Source organism: Cynara cardunculus, unplaced genomic scaffold (genome assembly GCF_001531365.2).
Source record: "Cynara cardunculus var. scolymus isolate 2C unplaced genomic scaffold, CcrdV1 Un_Scaffold_6775, whole genome shotgun sequence".
In the NCBI taxonomy this organism is placed as follows: domain Eukaryota; kingdom Viridiplantae; phylum Streptophyta; class Magnoliopsida; order Asterales; family Asteraceae; genus Cynara; species Cynara cardunculus.
In genome coordinates this window covers 5,408-22,870 of record NW_020203153.1, presented here as the reverse complement: position 1 = coordinate 22,870, position 17,463 = coordinate 5,408, and the positions used below count along the sequence as shown (strand labels likewise).

Here is a 17,463-nt window from a genome sequence, read left to right as displayed (position 1 = left end):
TGTTGATCCTCTCTCTCAGTGATTTGATGATAATCCCTTTTCTTTTTTCACGTTGTATTTATGTTTCTGTATTTTCAGTTCCAGCGATCTTCACTGAGTATGTTCAGTGATCGCTACAAGAATCTATCAGAGACAGCAATACTTCAAGAAGACAACACTCACACCAAAGAACCTTCAGCAAACATCGAAGACTGAAACTGAAGATTAGAGACCGGCGAGTACGTGATCTGAAGCGGTATTCAGTGATTACAAGTCTGTCTATATATGTGTGAAGACTGCTCTAGCTTCAGCGAATGATGATAAGACCTTCAAGTCATTCCAGCATTCAGCGATCAAATGAAGCTTGCTTAGCACGACTGTTGTTGTCTTGTCCTTATGCACGCAAAGAACAAACCCATACCCTTACAAAAGTACGGTACGAAGCCGATTAGTCGACCATTTGTCCACCAACTTTAGGTAAGGATGTCTGCTCAGAAATAGTGCTTTTGTACTATTCACTGTAGCAAAGGACAAGCCTTCCTCTTAAGGTTTGACACGCACTCTAAACCTACCATATTGCATTAAATGATCATTTAGGGTGCGTTTGGTATGCAGACTGGACGGGACAGGACGGGACAAAAAAAAATAGTCCCATGTTTGGCATGCCATGGACAAAAATTACATGGGACAAGGTGGGACTATTTTTAAATTTGATGGGACAAAAGTTGATAATTTTTGTTCCACCAAAAAAGGTGGAACAACATGGGACTAAATGCAAATTTACTACCTTACCCTTAAACCCAAAAGAAAACCTAAACCCTCTGCCCTCGTCTCTTTCACCCCCACACCAGTTCCACTACCACATCGCCTTCTTCACCCATCTCCTTCCACGCCCTCCTTCCATCGGCGCCACCGCCTCCTTCCACCGGCTTCTTCCATATCGGTATGAATTTCATTTGCGTCAAATTTTTTTTGCTGTATCGATTTCATTTGCATCGATTTCTCTTTTGCTGTATCGATTTCATTTGCTGTATCGATTTCATTTGCATCGATTTTTTTTGCTGTATCGATTTCATTTGCTGTATCGATTTCATTTGCATCGATTTTTTTTGCTGTATCGATTTCATTTGCTGTATCGATTTCATTTGGTAGATTTTTGGTAAACCCTAACAAAATCCCCTCTGGGTCGATTTCTGTTGGCGTCGATTTCTTTTGGTAGATTGTGGGTAGAATATGTGTGATATGAAACTGTTAATCACACTCTTTTTCTAATATACCTGTGGGTAGATGTTAATTAGCCTCTGTTTCTAACATGAAACTTTGTAATTGCCTATGCTCATGAATCCTTATGTTAATCAGCCTCTGTTTCTAATATGAAACTAAGTAATTGCCTAATATACTAATGATAAACTTGTGCAATACATGCATATTCCCTAATTTTAATGTTTTTGTTCCCCCAAATACTAATGATAAACTATGTAATTAAAATATATTTTGGTTGATTTGTTGTCATTTTACAATCATTATATGATACAAAATAACATTGAACTACATTTAAGGGTAATATGGTCATTTTAACAGTTTTGTCCTGTCTTGTCCTAGTTGTACCAAACATGGGACAGACAATTAGTCATGTCCCGTCCTGTCATGTCCCGTCCTGTCCCGTCCCGTCCAGTCTGCGTACCAAACACTACCTTAATGCACTGGTATAAATAGAAGTGTTTCTTCTCCATGCAGAGAGCGCGCATCTCTCTTTAACCTTATTCTTACTTCAAGCATCTTCTAACTTAAGTAAAGGATCTTTCTTTTAGCAATCTCTTTTCTTGTATTTGCTAAAGCTTGTAACCAAAGATTGTTTAGATAGGTTTTTATTACCTTATCTTTCCACAAACAATCTTGTAAAATATGTATTGATCTTCTCTATCAATATATATTTTAAATTTGAAAATAATGTGTTTGTATTCATCCCCCCCCCCCCTTCTACAAAATGTTTCTCTTCTTGTAGACCCTTACGGGACCAACAATTTGTACAAAGCATTGTTTGCCAACATTCGTTCTCGTAGTCTCATTGCTCTTTCCATTGCTTCTTCAGGTGTTGCAACTAATAATATGCTTGGGGGGAGAACAGCCCACTCCCGATTTAAAATTCCCTTTAATCTTGATATCAACTCCATGTGCAACATAAAAAAACAAATCAGGACTGCTCAATTTCTACGGCATGCAAAAATAATCATTTGGGACGAAGCATCAATGGTTAAGAGGCAGGCGGTGGAGGCAGGCGGTGGAGGCGCTTGATCGAACAATGCAAGACATCACAGGGGTGAAACTCCCATTCGGTGGAAATATAATGGTTATGGGAGGTGATTTTAGACTAGTCTTACCGGTCGTGAGACGTGGAACCCGAGCACAGATTGTAGATTCAAGCCTACGAATGTCACCTATTTGGCCTTCAATTAAAAAAATACGTTTAACTCTCAATATGAGAGCACGAAGTGATCCATGGTTTTCAGATTTTCTATTACGAGTGGGTGATGGAGATGAAGAAATGATGAAATAAAGGTTTATACGCATTCCCGATGACATGGTCATTGCCTATACTGATAAAGATAAATCAAAGCATGATTTGATTGACGCAATATTTCCATCTCTGCAAATCAACGGAGCATATTCAAACTATATTATTTCGATGGCGATATTATCAACAAAAAATGAGAATGTCGATGAGATTAATGATCAGTTGATTGATAGATTATGCGGCGATGAAAAAGTTTACTATAGTTTTGATGAAGTAGAAGATGACAGAAATAACTTTTATCCAATGGAGTTCTTAAACTCGTTGACTGTCAGTGGTTTGCCCCCGCATTACCTCCGGCTCAAAATTGGATGCCCAATAATACTATTGCGGAATATCGATCCCTCTAATGGCTTATGTAATGGCACCAGATTGATATGTAGAGGTTTTCAAGAAAACATAATCGATGCAGAAATAGTTGTTGGTCAGCATGCTGGAAAGAGAGTATTTTTGCCGAGAATTCCTTTTTGTCCATCTGAAGATAACATGTTTCCCTTTAAATTGAAGAGAAAACAGTTTCCAGTCCAGCTTAGCTTTTCTATGACAATCAATAAAGCTCAAGGACAGACCATTCCTAATATAGGTGTGTATCTACCAGAATCAATATTCTCTCACGGACAACTTTATGTATCGTTATCAAGAGGGACATCATGTGAAAATACAAAGGTATCAGTAAAGTGTGCCAGAAAATTCAATCATGATGGAGTCTACACATCAAACGTGGTGTATCAAGAAGTTTTACGAGATTAATAAGGTACAAACGAGTACTTATTATCACACATTTTTTACAACTATGCTTGATATGTATCTATTATAATCATAAGACATTTATTATAGGGCATGTCTACATATGGATGCTTCAAGTGGTATTTCATAGTATTCTGTATGTGTCGATTTATATTATTATAGATGATTATATCTCCATTTTGTTTAAACATGAATTTTGGGTTTTTTTTTGTTGATCATGAGTTGCATTAAGTGAAAATCATTATTAAACAACCTAAGGGGCTGTTTGGCAGTTGCTGAATGGTTTGGTGCAGAATGGTTAAGTGGTCAGAATGGTTAAGAGGACCAGAATGGTTAAGTGCTGAATGAAATAATGTTGTTTGGTAATTGTTCTCTGAATGACAGTAAATTACCATTTTAACCCTTATTCACATTAGGGATGCCACTTCAACCTTAAACACTTGTATGACCTAAATTAACAATAAACAGAGCAAATTATCAACTGGAACTAGCTTCTAGTCAACTTCAAAAACTGAATCAGTCAACCCTAATCTACATCATCAATCAATCTAAAAAAATGTTGCAAGAAATCAGTTAAAAAAATGGAAGTATCATCTCTGTGCTAGTTTCATTCATCTTTCTTATCCTTCTCCTTCGAAGAAACAACCGCAGACAAGGACCCAACCTTAAACACTCGTTGGTGGTTTTTGAGTTTAGCCAACTGATTTTTATCTTAAATGGATTCCTGGAGACGGAGACGATGGAGGCGGAGACGATGGAGGCGGAGGCTACCGGAGACGGGGACGGAGATGGTGGAGGCTACCGGCTACTCATGAGAGGCAGCAACTCATGGGAGGAGGCGAGATCGACTGGAAGGAGGGTGGGAGGCGTGGGAGGAGACGAGATCGATTGGAAGGAGGAAGGAGGCGTGGGAGCAGCGGGCTGTTGAGGAGAGGGCAAAAATGGAAGAAGACCCCTCTGAATCGTTGAGGGGAGCCCTAGCCCCTAAATGGTTAAGAGCCTTTTGTAACCATTAAGAGGTTCTTTTTTTTTTTGCCAAACAACCCTTGCCTCTTACCGATTAAGAGGTTGGCTCTTAATGTCACCATTAAGAGCCAAACAAACAGCCCCTAAGAATAACAATTGATGTGTGTTTGGAAATCCATTAATCATGCAATTTTCTTTCCAAATCTCTGGTCAGTCAACTGTTATAAAATTTGAAGTTTATAATGATCATAAACGTCATACCTTTGATTTACAAAAACTTTGACATCCCGCCGTATTGCGCGGATATCCAACTAGTATATTATAAAGCATTTTACAAAAAAACTTTTAAAAATCATTTTTTATGCATGAAGTACTGTATATTGATGCATATTACTTAAAATTCAAGATTACAAGTAAATTATGTATAAGTACAACTTATTAAAGCTCTATAATTGAATTCGTGTAATTAATTGTGGATAAACATAAAGGATAAACATCTTATTTTAAAATATAAAAATTCTAAAATATAATTAGAATAATTATCGAGTTCTAACAAAATAATTAATTATTATATTTATAAGAAAATTATATTATTAAACCAAATATAAATTACTTCGTTATTGAACCTAAATTAAATTAAAATAAAAAAATTAAATTAAAAAATTACATAAAAAATGAGGAATTTTAAATAGTTGATTTGATACTGTATTTCGATATATTTTTATCAAATTTTTATAATATCTTCAGTTTTATATTTTATTCAAAAATAAAAACATCATTGTTTTTTCAAAAAAAAAAATATCATCGCTCTTTCAAAATCACATAAGACCATACTATAACGACTGAGATAAAAAATAAAATGAAATATTAAAATCAAGATGTATCTCGCTACAATGCGCGAGTACCCTTCTAGGTATATTATAAAGTATTTGATAAAAATTCTTAAAACCAATTTTTATACATAAAGTACTGTTTATTATTGTATATTACTTAAAATTCACCATTACAAGTAAATTCTGCATAAGTACAACTTATTAAAGCTTCATGCTTGAATTCGTGTAACTAATTGCAGATAAACATAATCAAATACAAGATAAAAAATATATTATTAAATCAAAAATAAGTTACTTCGTTATTAAACCTAAATTCAATTATAATAAAAAAATTGAATTAAAAAAATTATATAAAAAATAAGAACTTTTAAATAGTTAATTTGATATTAATATCGATATATTATTTTCAAAATTTTATAATATCTTCAATTTTATATTTTATTTAAAAGTAAAAACGTTATCGTTTTCTCAAAACCAAATAAAACCGTATTATAATATCGACATGAGACAAAATAAAACGAAACTATTAAAATCGAGTTGTATCTCGTTGTATTGTACGAGTACCATTCTAGTAATAATAATAAATCAATAGAAAATAATTAGTTTCATTAAAATGATAGATTTTTGGTTATATAGTTAAATTAATGTAGGAATAACCGAAAAAAGTTAACTTATTTAAAATTTATTTCAAGTAACGATTCAGTTAATTAGCGTACGAGAAAACAAAAATAATTATAAATGTTATTTAATTATCGTTATAAAATGGATTAAATGAAACTTGAGGTTTTTGATAAATATTTTTTTAATACCAAAAAAAGCAAGTAATCAAATAAATGACCAAAGTGTATTTTTTACGTTCAAAATAAAATATTTGTCAAAGTAGTGAAGAAGAGGGGGCTGAATGTCATTTCTGATAGTTAAGAGGCTGGCTTTCAAATCCCATAAAACTGGGGGGTTTGTTCAACAAAAATACATGTCTGTTTTGAAAGGTAGTGGCGGCAAGTAGCAAGTGGGTCGCGGTCGTTGATCGGTTATCTTAAAAGATAAAATTTCTAGTGACTTAGGACGGGTTTGGTTAGAAATATTAATGAGAAGAAGAAATCTTGATGATGACTTCAAATCGAGAAGCAGAATTAGGGGTATGTGAAACTTGAATGGTTCAAAACTCGAACCTAAAAAAAAGGTGTTTAAGTAAAATTCGAATGACCTGAAATCTGAAAATCTAAAACCCCACTTTTGGAGGAATATTTGGGTTCATGTTTAGGTTTGATTTTTGGTTTGCTTACCTGAACTCGTCCGAACCACCTGATGCATACCCTTAAGCAAAATACAGGTGAGAGAATGCGAGATATTGGGTCTCTCTCTCTCTCATCCTTAATCGCCTTATCCGAGAGATTTCACGGGTGTTGGATAGCCTCATCAGGCAGAAGGGAGGTTTTGTGCTGTGGGGGTTGTACCAAAAGAACTAAAAGATGTAATCTCGATTTATTAGGAGATATGTATAAGTTAACTATGCATTAGGCATAATAAATTTGTATTTAAGACTCTAACCTAAATGTTTTACAATATAGTATAGATTTAATGAAATTGAAAATAAAAGAAACTATTTAGTTTTATATAATATAATGAGCCATTTTACAAAAGCTAAATTTTCATTTCAAGTTAAAAGTGGGGGATTGAAAACCATTCCTCACCAAACATCTCCCAAGTGTTTGAATATTTTTTTTGAAAAAAATCGGTTTTTTAGGTCATAAGAATTTATTTAACACGTATCAAAATATTCAATTATTTGTTCAAAAAATGTTTAATAATTAAATCACTTAGGGGGTGTTTGGGATTGCTTATTTGAAACAACTTATACTTTTCTACAAAAATATTTATCAACTTATTATAAGTCAGAAGAGTTTTTAACTTCTTCAAAAACTCCTTATTACCGGTTTGGCACCGGTATGAGTTGTTTATCCAAACACTCAAAAGTGCTTATTACCGGTACCACATCGAAATAAGTCAATAAGTTGTTTTTATAAGCAATCCCAAACACCCTCTTAAAATATGAATACTTATTGAGTTTTTCTGAGTTCTTCCTTAAATACAAAAGTAATTTTTGGGTTTTCCATCGATTGATGATAGGTTTTTTTTATAGATTGTGTTTATTTTAAAGTATTTTTAAAAACCTCGGTAGTTTGTAGATTTAGCCTTTGATTTTTGGGGGGTATTTGGTGAGGTATTAATGGTAATCAATAATAATAATATTAAAAGGAGTTTTTTGGTTTTTTATAATATAATGCGTTCATTCTTTCAAAAGCTTAAAATTTCATTTATGGTTAAATTATTTTCATTCATTATTATTTTTGTTTTCATTCTTATTTTTATTACTTAACATGAACCAAACAGACCCTTAATTTTTGGTCCATAAATTTTGTAGTTATTAATGAATATCGTCTCTAAATTAAAAGAAAAACTTAAATTTGGTCCATTACATTTGTCATTTTCCAATAATTTTGATCCTTCTGTCGGACGGTTGTTAATTTTTTTTGGTTAAACCCAGTTAAATGAGAAATATTTTAGTTATTTTCATTATTTTATATTAAAATTAAAAACATGTTATATTTTAAATTTTTAATTGTAGAAACATAAGCAGATTCTAAAAGAAAAAGGGGGAAAATAGAAGGTGGTGGTTATTTTTTCATACAATTTAAAATAAAAAATATAATATGTTTTTTTAGAGTAATGTAATAAAATAGTGAAAATGACAAAAATACTACTACTTTAATTGCATTTAACGAAAATAATTAACGACCGTTAAACAAAAAGATTAAAACTATTGGAAATCGACAAACGTAAATGACCAAATTTAAGTTTTTAACGTCAGTTGATCGTTATTCATTGAAAATATTTTATCCATGAAATATGTACGAAATGATAATTCGATGGTGACTTGATATCATTGTTATGTTGTTCAAATATATGCATAATGTAAAAGATGAGGATGATGGTTATGTGACTTATGGCATGTTTGTTAGTAGCTTAATAAGGTTAATTGAACTTACAACTTATTCAGTCAGATATATATATAACTGTTTGGTAGTGGCTTAAGGATACATAAAATGTTTATTCGAAAGTTTCTAGGGAAAACTTTATGTAGAATACCAAGCTTTTTCGAACTTGTTTCTCCTAATTAAAGAACACGCTTCTTCGAATTCTAAAATCCCCCACCCCCCACCTCCAAAAAAAAAATTCTCAATTTATACTGACAGATTAATTCACACATACAGTTTTATCAATATACGACTTAATGAAAAAACAACCAAACAACCCCTTATAGTGAGTGATATAAGCATGAGATGTAACGTTTTATACACTTAAAAAATGTTTGTTTATTCACAAAAAGTAGTAGGATTACATACAAGGATGTACGTTTTTTCTACAATCGTTTTTTAACAAGTAATACATACGTAAAAATGGCATATATCGTCATTACGGAAACATGTTCAAGTATTTGGATTCCAAGTGAACCGTTAAATTCCAATTGTGAATGTGAATAACTATTTTAGGAAGTTTGTTTGTTTGTTAGTTTTAGAGCAAAAGTAAATATATAGTATGGACTACAATATGCAACTGAGTTAAATAAAAAGAAAATGCAGTAGATATGATTTTTCGACATCTATTGATGTAAGTTTACCACATCTGAATGCTTTTTTTCATGATTGCTAACAAACAAGTCATATTTATGGATTCATGAATTACTTGATATGCGTAAATTACATATGATGAATCAAGTTTGACATTGTTCGGGATTTCAACACATACATCATCTCAAGAAACATGTAGCGTTCGCCTCGAGTTGTAGAAGACTTGTTAAAATTAACCTACTTATTTTAGCATGAAGAACATTGAATACCTGAAATATTTTATATTCAGTAAAAAAATTGACAACTCACGACCATCGATAAATTTACATAACGGGTTTTACAAACCACCAATTGCTTGTGTTGTTTATTGTTTTAAAAAACTTATCTTTTCTTATTGTCCCACGATATAGCCTTGGGTCATCTTTGTCATATAAATTTTTGTTGGTCCCAAGGGGGTTAATAAGTTTTTAGGGTTTGTAAAAGGCGGGGGATGAATACAAACACAAATTTTTTACTTTTTAAACTCTTTATTGATTATACACAGAATCAATACATGAATTTACAGATTGTTTACGGAAGAAGATAATGCAGAAAACTTAATCTAAAACAATCTCAATTCACTAACAGAGAAAACACTATGAATCTCTAAGAACAAAGTATATAGAAATCACACAGACACTCGTGCACACATAATATACTTAAAAAGTTGAAGGTGTGTGGCACTGAGAATATAGGTCTTATTAGGTATCTATACTAGGAGCAATTAATGCACGTTGTTTGTACATTTCACGTTAGGTTTGCTGGCTTTGTTTGTAGTTGAGCTGGGTAGGATTGTCCGCATATGAACAGTGTACCAGGATAGTGGCCATGCATGAAAAGAGACAATAAAGCACAATCATACTGTACGTTTGTCACTTAGCTACATGTTTTTGACTTTTGACAAGAGAGGATAAGACAAAGACTTGATCTACAAGATTCTGGTTCAACTACAGGGATAACGATTAAGCTTTGTTTAGTGCTCGTTGAGTCTTCTCGCTTTGATCAATGCTCACTTCTTCATATTGGTAGATCTATCGAGTAAATTACACAAGAATAATAAATTTCAACACTAGATTTTTTATTCTTCCCTACTATTCTTCATAAAAATGAGTAATTTACATTTTAAATAAGTTCAATCTTCAAGTAAATCAACAGCTGATTGACTTATTCCGGTGTGACACCGGTAATAAACACCGATGCCAAACCTACCAATAAGAAGTTTTGAAAAAGTTAAACCCTTCTTACTTACAATAAATTAATAAGTAATTTTATAAAAATATATAAGTTGTTTCAAATAAATAATCCTAATCACCTTTTAAGTTAAAAAAATGTTTTACATGAATTATGAGTATTTGTTTTTATATTTGAATTTAATTTTTAACTTTTATTTGTGGAAGCCTCTAAAATGTTTCGAATGGGCACCAATGAGTTGTAAAATAATGGATTCTGCCAGACTGGCCGTTATCTAACGAGCATCTGCTGGCGATTCCAAGATGCTTACAAAAAAACCACGCCATTGATCCATTCATCGCCACCAGATTTATTTGAAAATAATCAAAGAGACTCTTCTCGTGCATCACTCCCACACAACTACTGAGACACCAGCCACAGCTTTCTTTCATCGAAATAAAGCAGGTTGGTTTTAGATACAATCGTTTCTTTCCAACACCCATTACAGCCATTTATAGATCTATTTTGCTCAAATCGTTTGGTTTAAGGTCAGTATTTTGTTTGTTGTTTGGATCGGGTTCTGTTTCTTGTTCTTGGGATTTCAATTTTGTTTTATTTCTGGGTGTTGTTTATGTGTTGATTTGTAGTTTTTAGGGCTTTTTTGAGTCGACATTGTGAATTTCTTATGCGTATTTGTTCGTTTGTTCTAGTTTTGTTGGTGTTAATGAATGATTCTTGTTTATATCTTCTTTTTCCTCTTTTGATTTTGACGGGCGGAAAACGAAGAATTCCGTTAAAAGTAATTTTGCCATTGATGCTTATGTTCTTTACTAATCTGTCTTTTCTAGTGTCTAAGTGTGCGAAATGTTAAACAATTTTCTGTTTGAATTCCCAATGTTTTTGGCGTTGTGTCAACGTGTTGATTTTGGGTTTTAGGGCTTTTTTGGGATTGCCATTGTCGGATTTCTGATTCGTTTTTGTTCATGTCTTCCAACTGCATGGGGGTAAATGGATAAACTCTGATTTATTTGTATTTTAATCTTTTATTCTTTTGGAATTTGTTTATAGCAATTTTAAAGTTGGAGATCTCAAGTTACCTATGTTTATCGGTCAACTCTTCTTAAATTTATGAAACATTGCACACTTTGTTTTTTTATTTCTGTTGAATTCTGGTGTTGTCAATGACAAAAGTAAATGGAACCCTATTCTCAAATATTCAAGGAAAATGCTGCCTTTAAAAGACTTCCCAATGCTGATTAATTTGGAGGACCAAAGTGTAGGTTAAATTTGGGGCATCTTAATCTAAACAAAAAATGCAGGGGAACTTTGACGTTCTCAGATTCAAGATAGGGGCTTTATGTTCTAATAATGCATTCAAATTTGAATTTGTCAAAAACATGACCACATCGCCATCACACCGAAGCCCAAACAACATAAATCATTTGGTAACCAGTTGAAGGAGTGTTGGGTCCGCCAAGTTGTCACTTGTATCTTTGCGATTTGGGTTGTAACGTAGAAAATATTTGTTGAGTTTGTGGTGGCTATTTGGTTCCCCTCCATCCCCCAAAAAAAGGGTGCATGTGTTATCATCTCTGAATTAAATTATTTTCTTAAATTACTTTTTGTGTTGTTTTTTTTTGCTTTCCTATAAACTCTAGTTGGTCTTTGGATGTCATTTGTTGTTTGGCTTGTGAATTACTGAATCTGACTCCTTTTACTTCTAATGTTTTTAGGTTTCGAGATGGTAGCACAAGAATTCACTGTGGATTTAGACAAGCCTCTTGTCTTCCAGGTGAATTTTTACTGTAATTTCTTTCTGGTTCTATAGTCTTCATATAGGTTTCGAACCCAGCTCACGTACCGCTTTAATGGGCAAACAGCCTAACCCTTGGAACATACTACGCATGTTGCTTTCTACCACATCGTTTAAAATGAACTTTTACCATAACATTCCTCTAATTTGGAAACAGTATGGAATTGATTCAATTATGGAATCATGAATAGCCTTCGGGTTGTATTTAGTCTTTCCAAGTTAGTTTGTATGCACTTGTCAGTTGTGATGCTTGGAAAACAAAGAAATAAACCAAAAGGGTCATTGGCCCAGCGGTATCCGGGTTAAAGGTAAATCTTAGCCTCCCTGGAAGTCAAGGGTTCAAATCTCAACAAAGATGATGAGTGTGCTTGAGTATTTGCGGTATATAAATAAATTATACTTTAAAAAAACAAAGAAGTAATTTCCAAGGATTATTGGCTCTAGGAGTGAGGTGGCATGCTAAAATTGTAGTGCAAGACCTAAGTTCATATACCTCCATTCTCCATTTTCTAGCTCCTGTGGGTTCTCATAAAAGTTGAAATGTTAAATGCGTAGTACTCTAGAACTAGTTTTCTTCTTGATTTATTACTTGTCCTTATGAACCAACGGAGTTTTTGAAGAATCAAGTTGGGATTTTCTATCACCTGTCCATGGGACACACGATTTACCACTCCCATGATGGCTGTGGGACCGGTATGGTGGGGGTGCTCCTGAGGATGACGTCAATACCCTTTTGCAGAAAATTGCAACATCATTTTTACCTATTTGGCCAAGTTAAAGTTATCTATTTAATCATCATCATCGTCATTATATATAAATTCTTTGTGTTAATATGGTTCACAAATAAATTCATTGTCTTGAATCTTGATCTGGTCTACAAAACTCTTTTATTCTGTTGAAGGACATCTCTGATATTTGAAAATTTCTCAAAGCTTGCAACTTGCATAGTGCTTTTGTTCCTTTTACTTCTTCAGTTTCTAATTGTAAAAATATTTGAATCTACAGGTTGGTCATCTTGGAGAATCTTATCAAGAATGGGTTCACCAACCTATTGTTAGCAAGGAAGGCCCTCGGTTCTTTAAAAGTGACTTCTGGGAGGTATGCATTCCTTTTTTATGTGTTAAACCAGCCAAAGGCATTCAGTTCACATATTTATCTATAAACATTATTGCTAAATACTCATCCATCTCAAATTAAATGTGTAGTATGACTTGACACATAATTTGAGTAGTAGCTAAAATGTCCCGCAATTAATGACAAAATAGTGTAAACTTGTGGATCAAACTCGTTGACACCAATATTTTGTAATTATTATAATGGGTTAATATGTACTTTAGAATAAAGCCTTCTCCAAAAAGGAAATGTTGCATTTATTTTGGTGATACTGATTTGTTCTTATATGGTTCAGTTTCTTACCCGCAATGAGTGGTATGTAATTCCGTCTATTTGGCTCCCCGTTGTATGTTGGTATACCTCCAAGTCATTCAAGATGGGTCATACACTTCCTCAGATAGCAATAATACTCGTTATGGGTATTTTTGTTTGGTCACTCCTGGAGTACACTCTGCATCGTTTCCTTTTTCACATCAAAACAAAGAGTTACTGGTATGTTTTTATTTCTCTCACATGCGCGCACACACTATCAGCATGGCTGCAGTTTCTATGATTTTTATTTACCTGATTTTGTTAATTATTTTAGGGGGAACACCCTTCATTATCTTCTTCATGGTTGTCATCACAAACATCCTCAGGATGGATTACGTCTTGTTTTCCCTCCTACTGCAACAGCAATTCTACTGGTGCCCGTATGTTTCCTCAGACTTTTTCCCCTTCCAATATTTTATGATTCAAAATATAATAATAGGGAGTCTAGTTGGTCGTGCAATCGGAATACCTGGATTTGGACACGACACATATATTGCCTAGTGAATTACTGGAGTTGAATCAATGGGAGGGTGGCAAAAAAATCATGTTTTCAGGTGTGATTTGAAGGGGATTTTGAGAATTGCACCCAGAGGTAGGGTCTGCGTGTTAAGTAAAAACCAAACTAAACAAACCCAATATATTCCAAACAGAGGTTAGGGTCTTTTTGATTTCTGGGGGGGGGGGGGAAGGATGTATGAAATGGTAGATTAGCCCCAGTCTACCTCAAGGAGTAGAGGGCTGTTTCTATAAAAAGCGACCAACTGTTTCTTTTATGAAGAATGATCACCTTCATGTTAGCCAGCACATGTTCATATACGACCTTATTAGGAGTGGCGATGCTAATGAAATTGTTTCGATCTTCATTCCGATATCTAAAATACCCCTTGTTAGTGTTTTTTTAACGATTACTAATAGTAAAAGAGTACTAATTTTGGATTTAACTTGGACACTTACTAATTGGATTGCATGATTGGCAGTTCTGGCACTTCGTAAAACTGATATCGACCCCTACCGTTGCTCCTGCTTTGTTTGGAGGGGGATTGCTGGGTTACGTGATGTATGATGTCACCCATTACTACCTGCACCATGGCCAACCAAGAAACCAAGTTCCTAAAAATCTCAAGGTAAATTATCCTGTCCCTTTCTACCCAAATGAGATGCATGCGTAAACCTCTAATATTTCTTCAAAATTTCTTAAGTAGACAATGGATCTTTTAATTGATATAATTTCTATTTTGAAATGTTCCATGTAAATAATATCTTATCTTTTCAAATTCCAAAACCAAACCAAATCAAACGAATCCGGTATATCCCACTCAAAAGTAGGGTATGAGAGATGAGATGTATCAGACCTGTCTTTTTTGCCCAAAGGGGTAGAGCAGCTGTTTTCCTAAAGTCGTGAATTGCAACAAATCGATTGTTTTGACACATTTTTGGACCAAACCCCTATCTCACCATCTTGAAATCGACGATTTTGGTTTGATTCTACTCGATCTTGGACTTACAATTGGTTTTTGAATGTGGGTTGCGCAGAAGTACCATTTAAATCATCATTTTCGAATTCAAAACAAAGGATTTGGCATAACGTCGTCTTTTTGGGACAAGGTGTTTGGAACATATCCTGAGTCGAAATCAGTTGAGAAAGAAAAGATGATGCAGCAGTGATGAATGAATGAAAAGTTGTATGTTTAGGTGAAGATAGCAGAGCATTTTGAGCATGTTAGCAAGCATTGTTTTGAATGTTGGGTGAGGGTGTATTTTTAGCCAAGCTTTTGATGATATTTATGAAATTATTTATACAGTTATGTTTTTTTGTATTGCCCATGCCATGAAACTAGTTGCTGCTGGGCTGTTTAGAAGGCAAAAGCTACTAATAAAACACACTCCATGTTGCTGCAAATGAAGAGGGAAGAAAAAGGACGCCTTTAGTGTAGTGTAGCATGATGTGGGGTTCTTGAACTCGAGATCGATAAGTTGTGTTTTGTTTTGCCCGTTTTTAAGTATCGATCGTCGTCTTTGTCTTGATCCTTTGATGGGTTCTATTTTTCTTGGGATGAAGATGAGTATTGATCTTGAATGGAAGTAGGGTTTTGTTTTTTTTTTTTTTTTTTTCCATTTGATTAAAATGTTTCTCTGATTGCGTTGATTTGTCTTAAATTCTTTGAAGGTTCTTTTACAACGTATATATGCTAGAGATGCGTATGGGTTGGTTTGAAAAAAGTGTGGTCCAGTCAAGTTGTGATCAACAAGGCCCGATCTAGCAGATAAAGACTAAATTAGGACCGATGATGGTCTGTCTTTAGTTTGAACTTTATCTAGTACAAAGAAGACGGGTCTATTCTTAGGTCCAACTAAAAGATTTTTGGTTCAAAAAAGGATCGATGGTTTGGATTAATGATGTCATGACATGAAGCAGTTGTTGCGCTCATCCTGACATTAAGATACAAGCTGGTAGTCAGTCAACTTGAAGTTTTGTGAGTTAATGATAATTGTTAAGTAGTTAACAAACATTTTCATAAAAAGATATGAAATCCAAGATATATTTTCATAAAACACACAGTCCAAACGTTTTCATGTGAAAAAAATAGTCGTATAATCTGAACTCTGTAACAATTATGCAAAAACGTATTCATGTGAAAAAAATAGTCATGTAATCTGAACTCTGTAAACAGTTATGCAAAAATGTATTCATGTGAAAAAAATAGTCATGTAATCTGAACTCTGTAAACAGTTATGCAAAAATAGCCTTGGGACACGCAAAAATAGGTTTAGATGGATATAATAAAAGAGCTGAATTGGGATTGAGCAAATTGAACAAGGACCAACCATTTTTAAATAAGACGATTCTTGAACCGATTATCTCGTACAATGTCATAACATAACCGTTTTTTCTTTAAAAAAAAATGAAAACACATTGTTTTAAATTTATATCTTTCAAATTAAATTCGTTCAAATTTTGGTTACGGAATTTGTATAGTTTTCAGTTTCGATCTGGTTTCATTCGTCCAGTTCCAACCTGATCCATAGTCGATGACAACCGTCATATTCGAGCCAAAGAGTTTGGAGCGTATAACTGCAAAATAGAAAGTAGTTTTATATTGTTTTGTTTTTGGTGGTTACACACTTTCAAATTATTATGTAGGCCCCATCCAAACCAAATGAAGTCTCCAATAAATAGTTCGGATTATTCAGTTTTGGTTATTTTCGTACGTTTTAATCAAACTGAATGAAAAACGAATAAGTATAAGATAAATGTTCTTTTATATTTTATATTTTATATTTTACATTTTTTTTAAAATATTAGTAATATCTAGACTTCTTTTTCCTACCTAAGTTCCGAGATTTTTAAAATATTAATTGTATTTATACATAAATTTAAAATTTAAGGTTTATTTGGTTTGAGGGAATGGTTTTATGAATAAAAGGATTTGAAATGTTTGATGTATTTGGTTTTTAGAATTTGGAGTGTTTTTTTATAAATAATTTTAAAAATTATAAATGAGAGTAAAATACAAATTTGGTCTATGTGGTTTTTTGAAAGTAACATTTTTCGTACCTGTAGTTTTGAAATTACAGGTTCCTCAACGTAGTTTGTAAAAAGAAACGGATTTGGTCCCTTCCTCTAACGGGCATTAAAAGAACCCGTTAAGTCAGGGGTATTTAAGTCTTTTAACATTTTTATCTAATTTTTCTATTTTAAATAAATAAATATGCAAATTAAAGAGACCAAAAATGTAACTTGCTCTAATATCAACATCGAGACATGACAACTCTAGGGTTTTTGTTATTTCACCGGCCTCTCTTCTTCGGCACCGGTCAACCCTCCTTCAACTTCGATGCTTACTTATTTCACCCACAACACCTCCATCTATGGTATCTTTTTGTTTTGATGAAGCTCAAGCGAAGTCGGTCTCTTCTTGGTTGTATCTATCAATAGCAAAGAAATGGTTATCTTTATCGACCAAGATATGGTGGATATTGATAGCCAGTATTCACACCGATTCTTCATTTGGTGGGTTAAGGCTTCGATTTCTTTAGTATTTCTTCATTTGGGACCTTGGGGGAAGTCTATCGATGTCATTATGATAGATCCAAGATTTTTCTAAAACATAAATGGTGAAAGAGAAACTGTAGTAGGTTGGGATTACATTAGAGGAGAATGATCAGGCGATTGAAACCACTGAAACAGTAGAGTAGGGGATGATCGATTTTCCTAAGATGAGGATTTATATGCGCCACTTGAGACAATCACCGACATCAGTAGTGGTGTGGCGTCTTGTGTGAAGA

General features: G+C 33.5%; 1 protein-coding gene across 2 annotated transcripts; it reads left to right on the top strand.

Annotated features, from left to right (window-relative positions):
• Positions 1–10,210: 10,210 nt before the first annotated feature.
• On the top strand, positions 10,211–15,258 carry LOC112504751 (dihydroceramide fatty acyl 2-hydroxylase FAH1-like). 2 transcript variants are annotated; one of them, XM_025108697.1, is made up of 7 exons: positions 10,211–10,403; positions 11,672–11,730; positions 12,757–12,849; positions 13,160–13,356; positions 13,451–13,556; positions 14,154–14,300; positions 14,710–15,258. In XM_025108697.1, the coding sequence occupies exons 2-7, from the start codon at positions 11,680–11,682 to the stop codon at positions 14,839–14,841; spliced, it is 726 nt and encodes a 241-aa protein (XP_024964465.1). In that variant the 5' UTR covers positions 10,211–10,403; positions 11,672–11,679; the 3' UTR covers positions 14,842–15,258. The 2 variants fall into 2 exon arrangements, with proteins under 2 accessions (XP_024964465.1, XP_024964466.1); XM_025108698.1 differs by having other exon boundaries at positions 10,242–10,486.
• The last annotated feature ends 2,205 nt before the right edge of the window (positions 15,259–17,463 follow it).

Bases quoted from the DNA above. Each gene is read 5' to 3' on its own strand.
- LOC112504751 (XM_025108697.1), top strand. From the start codon at position 11,680: ATGGTAGCACAAGAATTCACTGTGGATTTAGACAAGCCTCTTGTCTTC. The intron at 11,731-12,756 runs GTGAATTTTTAC...TTGAATCTACAG, and splicing joins ACAAGCCTCTTGTCTTCCAG to GTTGGTCATCTTGGAGAATC. The intron at 13,357-13,450 runs GTATGTTTTTAT...TAATTATTTTAG, and splicing joins ATCAAAACAAAGAGTTACTG to GGGGAACACCCTTCATTATC.